General features: G+C 38.7%; 1 protein-coding gene across 7 annotated transcripts in view; it reads left to right on the top strand.

Moving 5' to 3' along the window:
* The window catches only part of GRIA3 (glutamate ionotropic receptor AMPA type subunit 3), a 483,327-nt gene that overhangs the window by 332,791 nt on the left and 132,413 nt on the right, over positions 1-18,123 (top strand). For all 7 annotated transcript variants that reach the window (XM_019657922.1, XM_019657921.1, XM_019657923.1 and 4 more), the window contains 3 exons: positions 5,598-5,702; positions 6,602-6,709; positions 7,902-8,108. In XM_019657922.1, coding sequence (XP_019513467.1) covers positions 5,598-5,702; positions 6,602-6,709; positions 7,902-8,108 — 420 coding nt within the window. The remainder of the gene's footprint in view (positions 1-5,597; positions 5,703-6,601; positions 6,710-7,901; positions 8,109-18,123) is intronic.

Genomic DNA, 18,123 nt, shown 5'->3' with positions numbered 1-18,123 from the left:
AGAAACAGCGTTGGGGAATCAGGGAAGGGGAACAGACAAATTGTTGTCCTTTTTTGTTCTTCAATCTAGTCGTGGAGGACATCGCTTCACTGGCCCAAGTTGGCACCGTCATTGCGCTCTTCTCTGGTGAGGCAGATCAGTCGCCGGCTTCTGGACGGCCACTCACTGCGGCTGCTGGCCGCTCACATTGGCTGCTGGCAACACACGGTAGCCCATGGCAACCCACTGCCACAGGGGCTGCAGCCTATGCCGTCACCGGCGACTCATGGCAACCCAGCTCCAGGTTGAGCTGTCGTACAGCATCTTAGCTGTGGAGGGCAGTGTCACTGGCCCTCATATGTGGGATCCGAACCGGGGCCCTCTGGCATCCCAAGCAAGTTCTTAACCATCGCGCCACTCGGCCGGCCCTGACCCAGTCATTCTTTAAAAGCATGTTGTTTAATCTCCACGTTTGTGGTTTTTTGTACTTTCATTTTGTACTTGATATCCAATTTCAAAGCCTTGTGATTAGGGAATATGCTTGGTATGATTTCAATCTTTTTAAATTTGCTGAGGCTAGTTTTATGTCCCAATATATGGTCTATCCTTCAGAATGTTTCATGTATACTAGAAAAGAATGTGTAGTCTGTTGTTCTAGGATGAAGTGCTCTATAAATGTCAATTTCATCTAATGAGTCATTTAGGGCTGGTATTTCCGTATTTATTGTCTGTTTGGATGATGTATTCATAGCTGTCAATGATGTATTTAGGTCTATAATTGTGTTTTAGTGAATTTCTCCCTTTAGTTCTGTTAGTAGTCACATTGTATGTTTTGTTGGTCCTTAATTGAGGGCATAAATTTTGATGACTGTTATGTCTTCTTGTTGTATAGTCCCATTTATCATTATGAAATGTCCATATTTGTTTCTTGTTACCTTTTTTATCCTGAAGTCTGTTTCATCTGATATCAGTATGAATACACCTGCTTTTCTCTGAATACAATTTGCTTGCAGTGTCAATTTCCACCCTCTCATTAAAAGTGTATATTTGTCCTTGTAGCTGAGATGTGTCTCTTGGAGGCAGCATATGGTTAGGTTTAGTTTTTTTATCCAGTCTGCTACTCTGTGCATTTTTATTGGTGATTTTAGTCATTTACATTTAGTATGATTATTGATATATGAGAATTTCCTATCATTCTACCTTTGGTTTTCTAATAGGATGGTGTCTCCATTGTTTCTTTGCATTTTTGTTGCTGTCTATTAATTCAGTGCAGTGGTATTCTATGATTCCCCCCATGCCCCGTTTCTTTTTTTTTTTTATGTTCTATATTTCAGTTCTAGGTTTCTTTTTTTGAGTGGATACCATTAAGTTTGTGTAAAAGAGAGTTTCATATTTAGAGTATTCCATATTTTTCTGCATGCTTCCTTTCTCCATTCCCTGGTGGTCGTTCAGACATTTACTCTCTCCCCTTTTATGTTTTAATTGTCATAAGTTATCCCTACTTGTGAGTTGATTTCTGAGTTGCACTAGCAAGTTGTTTTTTTCTTATTTTTCCTGTTTTTAATGTTTTTTTTTCTTTTTCTTTACCCTGTATATATGCTTACGTGTATAGGGCCGTATTTTATGTAGGGGTTGCCATTTCCTGCTTCTGTCTGTCTGTTCATAATACTACTCATCATTTTATATTTTTTGATTTTTTTGTTTCAGGTTGAATAGCTTCCTTCAGTATTTCTTGTAATCCAGGTCGTGTGTTAGAAAATTCCCTTAGCTTCTGTATGTCTGGAAATGTCTTTATTCCTCCTTCATATTGAAGGATATCTTTGCTGGATATATTATTCTTGGCTCATAATTTCTCTCATAATATTTTATTTCACTCCCTCCTGGCTTGTAGAGTTTATGCTGAAAGTCTGATGGTAATGTAATGGGTGTTCCTTTTTAGGTTACTGTCTTTCATTCCCTGGCTGCCTTGAGGATTTTTTGTTTGTTCTTAATTTTTGAAAGCTTCAATACAATGTGCCTTGGAGAAGGCCTGCTGGGATTGAGGTAATTAGGTGTTCTATTTGCTTCTTGGATTCAAGGATCCAGTGTTTTCCATGTGTTTGTGAATTTCTTGTCAACTATATGTCTGAATATACTCTCTTTTCCCTTCTCTCTTTCTTCCATTGGTGTACCCATTATTTTTATGTTGCCGTTTCTAATGAAGTCAGAAAGTTCTTGTGGAGTTCTTTCATTTCTTTTAACTCTCAAGCCTCTCTCTTCTTCCATCTGTGTCATTTCCAGATTTCTATCTTCAATGTCATTAACTTTTTCCTCCATCTGGTCATCTTTATTACCTAAGCTCTCTGTTTCATTGTTCATTTCTTTTTTTCTTTTTATTTTATTTTATTGAGTAACAGTGTGTATTTTACAAGACCAATCAGCTCCAAGTCAAGTTGTTTTCCTTCAATCTAGTTGTGGAGGGCTCAGCTCAGCTCCAAGTCCAGTTGCTATTTTCACTCTAGTTGCAGGGGGTGCAGCCCATCATCCCATGCGAGAATTGAACTGGCAACCTTGTTTTTCAGAGCATGCGCTCTAACCAACTGAGCCACCCAGCCACCCTCATTCTTCATTTATTTTATTGAGTTCTTAATCGCCAGAATTTCTATTTGGTTCTTTTTAAAAATTTCAATTTCAATCTCTTTGGTAAACGTTTATTTTGTTCTTTGATTGTGTTTCTGAGTTCATTAAACTGCCTGTCTGTGTTTTCTTGCATCTCACTGAGTTTTTTCAAAATTGCAATCTTGAATTCTCTGTCATCTAAGTCACACATTTCCATGTCTTTAAGTTCGCTTTCTGTAGAGTTTTCACTTTCTCTCTGAGTTGCCTTGCAACCTTGGTTATTTGTGGAAATTAATGAATTATTATGTCTCCTGGGCATCTACAGGAGTGGGCTCTGTAGCAGGTTGATATGAAGAGGTCTTTCTTTTGCTTTCCAGTAGGTGTTGGTGGAATGTTTTATTTTCTCTCCCGCTGCAGCCTTTTATTATTTCTCATGCTATAGCATTATATTTCCTCTTGTACTGTTCTGGCTTATCATGTGATGGGGGGGGGTTCCCAAAAGGTGGGCTTCTTCTCTGTGAGCAGGTCCCCTGTGTCTCAGTGTACCACGTCCATGGGTGAATGTGGAGGGTGATAGAGATTGGAGCTTCTTAAGTCTCAGTGTTTCCCCTGCAGCCTAATGCACAGCGTGTGTTTGTCAGCACTCTGGTTACCCCTGCAGGGATCTACCCAGAAAAAGGGGCGCGGAGTGGGCTGGGAGAAGTGGCTCTGAACAATGGCGACTAACAGTCCACAATGTCTTGTCCCTGCAGTTCCTTCCGTTTTGTTGAAATTAGCTGCACTGTGTGTCTGTTGTGCAGGGCTGCAGTTCTCAGGGTTGTAAATATTCTGTTCTTTAATCTGACACTGCTACTTATTCTTCTAGAGCCCGCTTCTAACCCTGGGAGGGTGGTGGTGGGGCAAGCTCTGGGAGGGTTAGGGGAGGCAGCCAGGATCTGTGTGTTTTCTGTCTGGCAGTAAGCGTTTAAACCACCATGCTCACCCTTCTATATTCAGTCTTTGCTCGAGGTCTCTGCCTGTGAGCACTGGGTTCAGCGGTATTATATGCTGATCGCTCAGGTAGGACTGTCGGCCATAGGAGAGCACTTGCAGCCTGGATTCTTTACTCTCTCGCAACTACTCTGGTCTGTGTCCTGTGACCTGACGTCCACATCTCTGCACTTCCCCTTTCCCTCCTCCCCCATTGCCCAATTTGCCCACCTTCAGGTGATTTGACTTGCGGGTCTCTTAGCTGTTCCTGTGTGCTGCACAGGGAATCTTTTATTGAATTATAGCTGTTCAATTTGTTGTATCTTCCAGGGGCAGTTTCAAGAAACACTCCTCATGCCACCATTTCTGTGATGTAATTGAGAAATATACAATTTTTAATGAGACTTGAAACCTTTGCTATTTTCAGTAATCAAGGATTTTCTTAATAAGTTCCTTTGCCAGTGTCTCTGCCCTATCTATCTTCTCTCCTAGAAGTCAATGTTCAAAATAGACTGTAAAGAACCTTTCATGCATCACAGAATGCACCAGATCCATTCTACTGGATAAGTAATTTCTATCTCAAGAAAGGACTTTGTCTTTAACTATAAGTGTGACATCATCTTCTCTGCAAGCCTAAGCTGACAATACTGCTTAGGTTTGTTAGGTCAGTAGGACAATCATCTTGTCTTCAGGAGGTCACATTGGAGCATTTCTCCTTCAACAGGAATCCAAATTTCTTGTTGGTGGTAAAGAAGCTCCTTTCCCTTTAAAAAGATGTTCCCTAGTATTTACCATCAGTTTTGCCTTCTAAAGCACAAGCCTATTACCACTTCTGACTTGCTTACAGCTTGTCACTTTCTTTAAGTGATGAAAAAGTATTCCATCCTTTTATCCTAGGAAAATGAGATTCTTTTCCTTTGAAGCAAATTTCTCAACCATTACTCACCAAATGAATAATTCAAGTGGATAACAATACTGACTTATATTTATAGAGGGTCTTTCATGCAGTATCCCTGAACTGTAAAGTAGTTAAGGAAATCGCTCCACCCAGCAGAAATGTCCTCTTATTAGTTTATAATACTGAGCCCAGACCTAGGAAAAATTGTGGCATACATGAATCTGCATTTGGTATTCCAAATTGGTGGTCAGGCTATTCCAGTATCTCTACCTTTCTTATCTAATACTCCATACTCCTGATACCTTAGACTTAACCAACCTCATCAGTCTGTGGATTCTCCCTCCATGGTCTAGCTTTCTGCTACCTGTCTGTAGCTGGGCATAGGTTAAAAATAAGAAAAACTCATACATGTTACTGGGGTAGCTGGTAAATGTGTGACTCTTTCAAGTAACAGCACTAAATTCATTTTGATTAATAATAATTATTAATATAGCTATCATGTATTTCAATGTTTACTACATGCCAGACACTGTTTTAAACATAACATGTGTATAACTCATTTAATGCTCCCAACAATTTAGAGAAATAGGTACTTCTAGGATTTCCCATATTACAGATTAGAATATTGAGGTACAAAAGTATTAAACAACATACTCAAGGCCATACAGTTAGTAAGTGATGAAGCTAGAATATGCATCCAGGAGCTCCAGAGGCCATGTTACTGAAACCAGTTCATGTTCAGATTTTCGGAATACTAAGATAAGACTCAGCCACAGCCCCCATAGAACTCACTGTTTAGAAGAATGCATTAACCTAGTTAAGACAACTCTTTGGGCTACTCCCTTATGTGACTAAAGGTAGAAATCTAAGGCCCTTGAAAAAGTGATGGTAGGGCCCTCATTGTATCATATAGGTGACTGCTTCTCATACCCACTTGAAGCTTCATAATTAAAAAGGTATACCTAGAAAATACTGGAGAGAAAATGAAGATCTGTACAAACATTACCTGGTAAATATATAGCTCAATGACTTGAGATAAAATTCTCCAAGAATCCAAGATCTGTCAGCAGACCTCATCCCAGAGAACTAGGGCATCCCACTGCCTTCAGTAATGTGGTGCTATTTTAAAATTTTATGTTTTCCTTTCTACCAGGTGCAAGTACAAGGAATGACTGGAAACATCCAATTTGACACTTATGGACGTAGGACAAATTATACCATCGATGTGTATGAAATGAAAGTCACTGGTTCCAGAAAAGTAAGTAACCAAACCACTATCCAAAGAAAATGTTTTTTTCATGGTGACAGAACTCAGATGCAAGAAAATAGGTGTTAGAAAACACACACAAGGCAAATTTCCACACATCATTTTTGCCTTTTCATTAAGCAAGTAGTGTAAACAACGATGCAGTTGTTTTGTAATCAGTGTTCCTTCTACACAGTTTAAAAGGAGTATTTCTCTCTAAGGTTTGCTCTATAAGTGGTAGACTCAAGAGTTATTAACAGCTTCTTAGAATAAAGTAAAATAATTATAAATTTTACAGCATGCTTTTATTTAAACAGAAGCTTCCAAGGTACACACAGTTTTAGCAAAATAATTGGAAAGAAGGCATCTCTTCAGTTTGCCAACTCACCCACCAAAAGGACTCTGAACAACATATATTTCTCTACAGTTAAATGTTATAATAACTATTTTGATTCTATCACACTAATAGTTGAGTTAAGCATGCAGTGGGGATTTATTAGCCATTTGATAAAACCTCAGAACATAAAATATCCTGTGTCATTTCTACAGGCTACTCACTGGTTTCCCACCCCACACATCCCAGCTTTCCTACAATTCAAAGCAAAACATTTTTCTGCTATATGAATTTAAAGGGGAAAAAAGGATGATTGTTCTACAGTGGGCTAAATTATTTTACAAAATATCAGTAAAGGTAAGGTAGGGATGGGCGCCCCCAGGATGAAGAAATAGCACATCTGTGTGTGCTGGTGTTGGGGTTCTGGTGAAGATGGCAAGACAGAAGGAAACAGGACATCAATCCCTATAAAAATCAAGTGACTTAAAAAACAAGTTTCATTCCACAGCACTTAAATTTCATGGTGTAATTTTTGAGTGAAAAAATAGGCAACAAGTCAAATGTCTGTTCTTTCTAGGCTGGCTACTGGAATGAGTATGAAAGGTTTGTACCTTTCTCAGATCAACAAATCAGCAATGATAGCGCATCCTCAGAGAACCGGACCATAGTAGTGACTACCATTCTGGTAAGTATAGATAGAAGGTAGGTGGGCTTTCTGTACATCAAAATTTCGCTTTCTGAAAAAACATTATTCAGCCAGTAGGAAATACTTCAAGTTCAAGCAGTGAAAACTTCCAATAGGTCAGCTTAGGAACCTCTCAAAGTATCTTGCTCTTATAATGAACTGAATGTCATTTTTAAAAGACAAATAATAGAAATTTGGAACAGTTTCAGATATCATTCTCCTCTTCACCCCCCTCCTTCCACTACAGGACTGATGTTTCATCTGGACATGAAATTTAATTCTTCACTGTGAGGGAGACAGTGTTGTGTGAAGGAGATAGTAGATTGGGGTTCTAATAGTAGGTCTACCACTAGTAGACTAGTAAACTTGTGCTTAATTGTACAAGTCATAACTTCTCTGAGCCTCAGGTTGTGTTTTTCTTTAAATTTATGGAATGGGTTTAATAATCTCCTACATATGTCATAAGACCATTTCAAGACAATATTCACCATGTAAAGCTTTTCTGCAAAATTCAAAGCACTATTGAAATGTGAGATAGTATTCTTAATTAGTTTTAAAATGTTTTTCTAAAAGCTGGTATGATTTTACTGAATAAAGTACAAACCTAAGTTAAAAATGAGTATGCCAGTAAGTCTGAAATTGTGATTAATTGAATGGAGATTTGACTGAAGTTTACCTTTCATTTAAACATACATATCAAATACTTACTTTGTCCTAGGTTCTACACTAGGCCCTGCAGATGTAAAAATGAATAAACCACAGACTGTGACCTCAGAAAGATCACAGTGCTTCCCTAGGGCTTGCCTGAGTTGGCTGTAGTTCCTACATGATAAATAGCAAGAAATCAAAGGCAGTTCACCTTCATGTAACTAAGGGAAACACCTCTGCCTGGTTTGATCAAATCGAATACTTTACAGGTAGAAACTAGTCCCTCTTTCAAACTCTCATAAATAACTTAAATCCTCTCTAATTCCTTAAGTTATCAGTTAAGGACTCTGAGGGATTTGGAGCCCAATGAATAGTTGAATGAGGCTCTTCTGCTTATTAAGCAAAAACTTTAAAGTCTCTTTTCACACACCAAAGTGCAATAGCCACAGTAGGGGTGGAGAGGAAGAGGCCTTCATGATTACATTTATAATTTCTTACAAAAATGTATAGGAGTAATCCTTTGATCTTCCGTCTGGTCCCAAAGGAATCACCATATGTAATGTATAAGAAGAACCATGAGCAACTAGAAGGAAATGAGCGATATGAAGGCTATTGTGTAGACTTAGCCTATGAAATAGCCAAACATGTAAGAATCAAATACAAATTGTCCATTGTTGGTGATGGAAAATATGGTGCAAGAGATCCAGAGACTAAAATATGGAATGGCATGGTTGGAGAACTTGTTTATGGGGTAAGTTCTTTTTAACGCTATTTTCATTTACTTCTATGCTTTTCAATTAACAAAGATAGAGGATTTAATTTTCAAGTGCAATACTTATCCAATTGTATTGTTTTTATATGATCTGTAAGAAAAATGGTTTTCTTTTACACCTGAATTCTGTACAAGTAGCTTGTCAATAGCATCTTTTGGACAACAGGATTATTTTAGTAAAGGAAAGTAAAATTGGGGAATTCTATTTGGCAACATTAAGTACAAACTGCCCTCTATTGAAAATTTCTCCCTCCTGTTTTCCCTGTCTCGGGTAGCAGAGTCACCACCTACTAGTTACTTAAGCAACCTGATCATCGTTTTTCATTGCTCCTCCCATATCTAGTCAATTGCCATGTCTTATCAATTTAATTCTTATGTCTCTCAAATCCAGACACACTCTTCATTCCCACCATCATTATCTTAGTTCTGTTTCTTACCATTTGTCAGTCATTTAATTGGTTTCCCTGCCTCTGCTCTTACCCTGGCAAATCAGATCTCTACAATATTGTAATTTACCACTTTAAAAATCAGGATAAAATTCATGTTCCTTAGCATGGCAAATAAAGTGCTTCACAATCTGGCACCCACCTCCCTCTCTAGCTTCATCTTGGACTCTTCCCCCTCACACTCATTGTTCCAGCTATAGCAAGTTATGTGACGTTCTCTGAGGATGCCCAGCTTTAACTTAGGACATACCTGAAAATGTCTTTGCCTCTCTTAGCCAGCTAACATCATTTACCAATTTTCCAGAACTCAGAGGTGTCACCTCTTTCAGGAAGGCTTCCCTAATTCCTTTTACCCACCTGCAGTCTGGTTAGGTGCTCCTGCTTTTTGCTTCCTTAGAGTACTTTTTGCTTTCTTATAACACTTTTGAACTTGTATTATAATAATCTATTTAAAAGTTCAGCTGCCCCAACTAGACTATGAATTCCTTTGAGGACAGATATTGATTCAATATCTCAGAGGCTGGCACATAACAGAAATTCAACAAATACTTGTTGAATAAATTAATGAATGAACAGAATGGCCTTGCCAAGGGCTTGCCAATGGGCCAAGTACAAATGAATTATACAGATAATTCGGGCTTTTAATAAAAAGGTACAGCAGTATCTTCAGAGCTCCTCAGTGGTTTTGTATTAAAAGGTTTTGGCATCTGATTAGGAATGTCAGATCTTGGGGACCCAGTGAGACATATGGAGATAACTTCACTTATGAACACCTCAGTGGGAGAGCCAGTCACTAGAGAACTCACCCAAGTGCAGGTGATGGTGGCAAAGGTTTAGTTCTAACAGACAAGGATTACTTGCAAAGCTGTCTAGACCACAGGTAAAGTGAAGACATAAGAATCTAGAAGGTAGGTATACTGAAAAGAAGCTGTCAAGAAGCAAATGTCCACGTTACCTATTAGACTGAGGTTCAGGATAAGGACTGTAATACTTGAAATGGGAATCAGCAAGAATATGGTGCAGGTATCCAATTGTAAGACAGTACTGTGGTCACTAAATAAGTTTTTGGAACAAGTCCTCAGGAACAAGCACAAAGGCAGAAGTTCATTTCTAAAAATAAGGACATGGAAAGGGAATTATAGCTTAAAATGAGACTGGACCTCAAATATCAAAACTAGGGCACCATCTTCCAGTCAGACAAGCAGCAAGGCAATGTGAACCTTAGCCCCCAGCTATGGGGCTGGAGCCAATTATCTCCTGTCTTGGGTCAAGGTTGGTCCCGGGAACTAGGGCAAGGCTGAGTTGTAGATAAGATTCCAGTGAAACCAGCCAGTTATGAGAAAGAGAAGAGCTTTTAATGCCAGAAGAGAGGGAGCTGAATATGGAACAGAGCACCTGCCATGCTTTCCAGGGACACTGAGAAGCTCTGAATGATCTTGACACAGCTCTGACCTCTTATTTTACATGTTGGTGATCAATTATTCTCTCTCCTGTTCTTCTTCTTCCCACACTCAGGATCAAAAACATCTTGTCTTGCTCACAGCTCTCCACTGCTCTTAGCACATTACCTGGTACACAGTAGATGGTCACTTTTTGCTCTAACCAATGAATGCCTGGCATGCAATAATGAATGGTAGGAGGTAATCCTATAATGTTGTTGTTGTTTGTTGTTATTGCTGTTGTTAGGTAGTATTTGTTCTGTATTTCCTCATTGCCAGATACTGTGCTGAGTGCTTTACAGGCATTATGTAACCCAATACTCACAACATACCTCCAAAGGAGGTGCCGTTGTTGACATCATTCTACACATGAGAAAATTGAAGCCTCAAGAGGTGAAGTCTCATGTCAAACAGCTTGTAGTGACCCAATGATTTGAACCCAAGTCTCTGAGTATGAAGTTCATGTTCTTTAATCATTGCCCTATATTTCCCTACAGGCAAAGTGTTTCAGACTCATCCCATCCTAAAAGACAGTTTAAATTTACTGCAAAGGCCCTTGGTGCCTTAGCTATTCTGAGAAGCATGTTTGGCCAAAGAAGCATGGCAAGAAATTTAGGGTGTCAGTTTCTAATGAGCCAGGGTAAAACTGACACAAGCTCTACTGGCCCATCATGACTCAATAGCCAGTACTCTCTAGTGTCTCAAAAGAAAACATGTCATACTTTGTAAACAACTCAGTGACCTGGCATTGAGCAGGACATTAGACACAGTGGTATAAAACAAGGCAGATTTACTGACACTGTTCAGACAAAACCCAGTTTTCTCACCTGGTTTTGGTCTCTCTTCTGGCATGTCCTCTTAACCACTTAATCTCCACATTATATTCCCTTTTCCAATTTGTGTATGTGTGAGTGAGGGAGCTTGAGAATTAGAGTCCCTTATTTGTTTAGTAATTTAGAAGCCATCTCTCTACTGCTAGATAGGTAAAAATTTTCCTGGAGCCTTCCCATCTTTTCCCTACAGTTCTTTCTACTGAAGACAAAAGTAATAGCCAAGGAAGGCTCTTACTTAAATGTCCTCTTCCCTTCCCTGACACAGAACAAGTTTTGATGTTTTCTGTGATTATAACACAAGGTGATTCCAGAGAACTGACAACAAACTAACCCATTTGAGTGAACTGCCAAATTTTACTTTCCTCTAAAACCTGTGGCTATGAAAAATGGATGTTCTTTTCATGCTTGGAGTGAGAATTCTGTTAGGGAGGATGATGATCTCATAAGCTAAATGTGTTTTTATCTTCATTTAAAAGTTGTAATATTTCAGCACTGGGAAGTTTTCAACTTCTCTATCATTGATAGAAATGGAGAGAAGTGAAAACACAGACATTTATTTCTGGTAAGCCTGGCCTCTTGTGGTTTGCAAGCTGTTTAAGAAAAAGAAGAACAGAAAATCCCAAGTAATTTCCCTAAGTGCAATAGGACAGAGAATGTGAAGCTATTTCTTGCAATGAACATAAAAACTACACATAGTTTTATCTTTATCTTTAGGGTATTTTCTCTCATGCTTTTAGTATGTAAAACATGTCAGAGTAGGGGGAAAAAATGAAGTCATACAGATATAAAAAAAGATTTGCAAAGGAGATTTCAGTATCTGCCATAAGTCTCAAGAAAGAATCAAAATGAATTAAATTTGTTACAGAAGAAAAAAGCCAATCAGCCTATTTTCAGATGATTTCTAAATGGATTTTTTTCCTCTAAAAAATCAAGATTGACGTTTGGGGTACTTTGTATCATCTATTCTTGAAAAAATGTCAGTAGGACACAATGTGCCCTATTATATAAGCTCTTCAGAACGTTATGGACTTGAAACTGTCCACCTGCTTTTACCAGTGTTGATTTTGAGCTGGATGTTTGTATCATTACCACTTGGTAATTGTCTCCAACTCAAATGACTTGTAGACCACAAGTTTTTATGGCTCCCAAATAGCAAGAGTTTTAAGAGGATATTTAAAAACATTTTGTTGCTAACAAGTCCCTTAATCATCTTTTAGCCTACATTTTCATTCATTTTACAGATAAATGTGGGGACCAGCCAGGGCCACATTAAAACTGCCCATTGGGTAAACCAGGAATGACAGGAATGGTGGCAAGGATTGTGACAAGGACAAAAACTAATACAGTTTGACACAGTTTAGAGTATAACTCAGATTTCTTAAATCCTAGTCCAGTGGTCTATCCACTGGGTCATACTGGCTCAGTTTACTAAGTTTCTAAGACTATGCGAAGATTGGTGTTATATCAGATATAGCATTCCCACCTGCCTTCCAGGGGCTTATAATCTAGTTGGATTATAAGCTTTTCCATCTGAGATACCCATTTTGCTTATCTGTGGCCTCCAGGGAAATGTCATATACATCTCTAGTTGCCAATTGAAATATTTGAAAACCCAATGTAGACGTCTGGGGGTTTATGTTCTTTGAGAATAGATATCACATAACAGAAACAGAGAGTCAGAAAGAGGGCTGGGAGAACATTGAGGTCCTAATTGACAATGTTTCTAGGACTTAGCGCTAAGGATGTGGTGGTGGCGAGGATGTGGAGAAAAGGGAACCATCGTGCACTGTTGGTGGGATTGTAAATTGGTGCAGCCACTATGGAAAACACTATGGAGGTTCCTCAGAAAATTAAAAATAGAACTACCTTATGACCTAGCAATTCCACTCCTGGGGATTTAACAAAAAAAAAATCCAAAACACTAATGTGAAAAAATATATCCACTCCTATGTTTATTGCAGTACTATACACAATAGCCAAGATATAGAAGCAACCAAAATGCCCATCAATAGATGATTGGATAAAGAAATTGGGATACATTTATACAATGGAGTATTACTTTGCCATAAAATAGAATGAAATCTTGTCATTTGCAACAACATGGATGGACCTACAGTATATTATGCTAAGTGAAATAAGTCAGAGAAAGTCAAATACCATATGATCTCACTTACATGTAGAGTCTAAAGAACAGAATAAATGAATTAACAAAATAGAAATAGATTCATAGTTACAGAGAACAGATGGTTGCTAGATGGGAGGGGGGTTGGGAAGATGGGTGAGAAAGGTGAAGAGATTAGGAAGTACACATTTTTAGTCACAAAATAGTCAAGGGGATGTGAAATACAGTATGGAGAATATAGTCAATAATGTAAAAACTATGTATGGTGTCAGATGAGTTCTAGTCTTATTGGGGGGAACACTTGGTAAATTATATAAATGCCTAACCACTGTGCTATACACCTGAAACCAATATAAAATAATATTGACTGTCAACAATTATATATATATATACACATATATACACATATATATGTGTATATATATGTATATATATACATATATGTATATATATATGTATATAGTCATGGGATGTAAACTACAGCATAGAGAATAGAGTCAATGGTATTATAATAGCTATGTACAGCGTCAGATGAGTAGTATGCTTATTGGAGTTATCACTTTGTGCAATGTGTAAATGGCTAATCATTATGTTGTTTTGTACACCTGAAACTAATAAAAAAAATTAAGAAAAGAACTAAGGATGGAAAGAGTAGATACCTTGAGAAAAGCCAGACAAACTACTGCCCATATTGGTACCTCTGGCTTACAAGAAAGCAAAGAGCTTGAAGATGACTATGGGGTTGGGGATGGTTGATTCCAGGTCACATCCCTTAGGTATCCTCAGATTCCTTCACACTCTCAGGACAAATGGCAATTTTATAGATGCTACTCACACTGACGTTTCTCTACCTAAAAGAAATTATCTCTTAGGTTGTCACTATTCCAAGATAGATTCATTTTCCATTAAGAAAGTTGACCTCTCCTTCCAGTTAAAAGGCCAAAAAGCAAGGATGCAGTAACAGATGCCAAGTGTTTTCTTCTCTTCTTCAGATGATTATACTGGGCTTTGGCATAAAGGGTGATGGTTTAATAAAAATGTCCCTCTTTCAAATGATGTATATGAACTCCAGGAAGGAGCATTAATGATTCATGGAAGTCTGCCATTCTGAGCAGAGAGGGTGGGGAAATATTTGCAACCAAATTTAGTCTCATAAGGCCTTCACCAAGATCCAGGGACACTCCTTTATCTTTATTTTGTCTTTAACACTCTCAGCTCCCCAAGGACAAGAAGCCCTAACCAATAGATCCAGACTGGGACATCTGTTCTGGATAAAAAAACAAGATCCTGTTGTGACACTGCTTGTTGTTGCACAAATTTAAATAGACCTCATCCCTTTCTACAGATCTTAAAAATTGCAGACAGTAAATATCCCACAGAGTATAGCCAATAAAGCAGCTTACATCCTGTCCCCCAACATGCTGCAATTATATTCCTATTGTCTAGTTTGATTCTGCCTCACTTCTTTTCCAACACATTTAAATTTACAAATGAAATATCTGCCAAAGGCTACTAGAAACTTATGGTTGATACAGGGATAAGACAGGTCATGTCTACCTCTTCTATCAGATAACATATAATATCTTATGCATTACATGCCAGTACATAACCTACCTCTTTTCTCCCATCCTCATCCTTGCTTTCAGAAAGTGCTTTATAATGGTGGCTTACAAGCTCATGAATAGTCTTCAGGTGGGTTTCAACTTTGTATCAGATAATCAGGTGAAAATACTTTTGAACTATAATACAAAACTTTCAGCTAAAAAGAAATTAATAACATTTAAACTGTCATTTCTGTCTCAAACCCGTCAGACTTAAGTACATCATCCCTGTAGGTATGAGTTTTTTGGGTTTTAAGTTTTATGAAATTTATGACTTTGGCAACCAACCTATGTGAAGGATTATACATCCCCTCCATTAATGCAGTTGCTCCTGGTCTGCCACTGGTGGATGGAAAAATTAAACCTAATTTGGTGTGCTTATTAAGCCCACCCAGCCACTTTTAAGCTGCTTGATTAAAATCCTTTAAGTAGTCAAGATGTAACCAAAAGCACTAGCAAACTCTTACCCTGAGCTCTTTTCATTTGCTGTGTTTCATCTGTTACTGGAACACCCTTATACCACTTACTTATCCACTGAGGTTTCTGAAAATGACCTGCATATTGTGAGCACAGGAAGAGGTTTGAGGACAAAAGGCCACTGGACTGGTTCAGGACACCACAAGTAAAGCACTTCATTACTGAGTCAGAAGTTCACCTACTCCCTAGCTCCATGGATAATTCTTAAAAGTCTCCCAGCCACAGCTGGCTTTCATAAGGAGCAGAGACCAGGAAAGAAATTATATTTGAGAAGTTGCCTCTTTTTACTTTTTCGTCAATGTTGGCCTCCTAAATCTTTAACTTGCTTTGACAGTGACCTCTCCCCTCATCTGCATGCTATGACAGTCCCAGGAGAACTAAATGGATATTTTCTGACACTGGTTACATTCTCCTCCCCATTTCTTTAATAGTCATATGGATAGCTCCTCAAATATTATGCAAAGCAGGTCCTGAGCTCTGAAATAATCAACTATCTCTACTTCCTTTTTTCATATTTAAGGGATAGTTGTGGCAGAGGGCAAGGGATTCTTCAAGGCTAGCTATGAGCTGATATGACAACTCTGCTGCTTTGTTCTCACTAAGCATACTAGAGAGGGAAGAGGCTGCCAATTGCCCTACCAAGCTGGTTGTCCTTGGGGTTTTATCAGTAACCCTTTCCCTTCTATTTGTTGAGCCTTATTCCACCTGTTTTTTGCTTTTCTTTGTATTTTTCTGTCTGTAATAGGTTTTTGATTTTTTATTTTTCAGTTACAGTTGACATACAATATTATATTAGTTTCAGCTGTATAACATAGTGATTAGACATTATATAAATGTCTAATTTTCCCATCTGACATGTACTAGGTCTTTTTTAAGGTTCAGCACGGGAATTTTCAATTTGGAGCCAGGTCCATATCAATAAGGCTTAATTGAGCACTGTTCTTATTTGAGGGAATGAATACCTTCCAAAAAAACAAACTCCACCTTCTTTGAAAAAGGTCCTTAGAAATGAACAATTCAGAAAAGGTAGAAAAGGCAGGCTGAGAAAAAAAGGTAGCTGCTTGAAGCAGTAGGCTTTTCCCGTTGTCTTGTTTAATAAGTACTTCAAATTAGTAATGGCTTTCTTTGGGAATCTGTTCTTTTGATGCATCTTCCTGGTAACTACACAAGAAGTCCCAGTTTGTCTATATGTCCACCTATTTTTAATATTTAGCTGTGCTTATCATCTGGTTGGTGTTTCAGTTACTGAGGTGTATTTTTTCTCTTAAAGGGTGTCAAGATTCTCAAACTCCTTTCTTTACCTGTTTGAAAAAGTGCTTAGATCCCCTAAATTTAGTTCAAAGTGAATTTTTAAAACACAAATGCCCCTTATTTCTTGTTTCCAAAACAATGAATTGGCAATTTCTTAGAACTGTCAATGATTTACACTTAAAAGACCAAAAACTAGTTAAATTAAGTAATTAAATTCAAATGAGATCAAATGAAAAATGATACTAGTGGGACATTTGCACACTCTAAGCAAAAGGCCAAAATATGTTGTCATGACAAGGCTCATTCTAGCTGATTTAGACTCTCTCTCTGCCTAAAAAAACCTACTAGCATTCTGGCCAATTCCGTTATTCTCAGTAGCTTTTGTTTTTAAGAGCAGGCCTGGCCCCAGGCAAAAGCGTAAAATAGATAAAATTTGTCTTTGGCTCCCAGTTAGAAATACAGAATTTATTCTAGTGATTTAGGAGTTAGCTGCAATGAGGAAAGAGGTGAAGCCATAGATATTAATACTGAAGCAAGAAAGTGAAGAACAGAAACTTAAAGGAGTCTTACTTATTCCATAAGTCTTCAATGATTACGAGGTGTGATCAAAATACGGTAAATGTTTAAATTTATATATATATATATATATATATATATATAGAGAGAGAGAGAGAGAGAGAGAGAGAGAGATAATGTCATAGAAATGGATGCATAAGGTGACCCTCTTGAAATCTAGCTTGGAAGTTGCAACAAACTGAACAACTATCATTCCACAAAGGACTCCCTGCACAGCAGACAGGCAGACTAAGGGGCACGCAACTGAAATCATCTAAAGATGGGCAAATTGGGCTAGCTGGAGAGGAGAGAAGGACAAAGAACCCAGACGCAGGCCTCACAGGCATATGACACAGACCAGAGCTCTGAGCTCCCTGCATTCCTGAGCTACCGCAGTCACAGGAGAGGGAAGAATTCAGACTGCTAGCACTCCCCTTCCGGCCCACAGTCCCACATGAGAGATCAGCATATAACACAACTGAACTAAATGCTCACAGCAGGGACCTTGAAGCAAAGACTGAAGGAAGAATGGTGAAACCCGTGGTTTAAGCCCTCACTGCCAAGCAGAGGACAGAAGGCATAAGCACAGAGCCTAGCAGCCCTCTCCCCATGCTCCCAGTGTTTTCCCCACTCCCACCTGCCAGTGCTAAAAGCAGAACAGTAGCAGTGTCAGATCAAAAGAAAGGAATACTTGCAGTTATGAAAACAGTGGCCCACAGCCATGGATTTGCAGCCCAACTAGTTTCAGCAAAGGAAAGAGAGACTTTGGTGCAAGACTGGCTGAGATAATGGTTGCCACCAATGCTCAGAACCACCTCTCACAACCCATCCCGCCCCTGACCCCACCTATCTGGGAGGATCACTGCAGGGGTCAACAGAGCCACTGAAACACACAGGCCCTGAATCTGGTGCAGGAAGAGCTTCAGGAGTTCAGAAGCTCTACACATCACCCAACAGAGTCAGTGCCCTGAGACCCAGAGGGCCTGCTCACAGAGAAAAGCCCACCTTCCAGGAAATCCCCCCATTGTATGAGAAGTTGGAACAGTGCAGAGAAAATATAAAACTACAATGTGAGAGAAAACCAAAGGCTGCAATAGGAGAGAAAATAACGCATTCTACCAATGCCTACTGGAAAACAAAAGAAAGACCTCTTCTTACTAACTTGTTGCAGAACCCACTCCTGTAGATGCCTAGGAAGAGAAATAATAATTCATTAACTGCTGTGAATAACCAAGGTACCAAAGCAGCTCAGAAAGAAAACAGAAAGTCT

Source organism: Hipposideros armiger, unplaced genomic scaffold, assembly GCF_001890085.2.
Source record: "Hipposideros armiger isolate ML-2016 unplaced genomic scaffold, ASM189008v1 scaffold_281, whole genome shotgun sequence".
Taxonomy (NCBI): Eukaryota; Metazoa; Chordata; class Mammalia; order Chiroptera; family Hipposideridae; genus Hipposideros; species Hipposideros armiger.
Note: the sequence above shows the minus strand (reverse complement) of the source record. Positions and strands in the feature narration are given on the sequence as shown.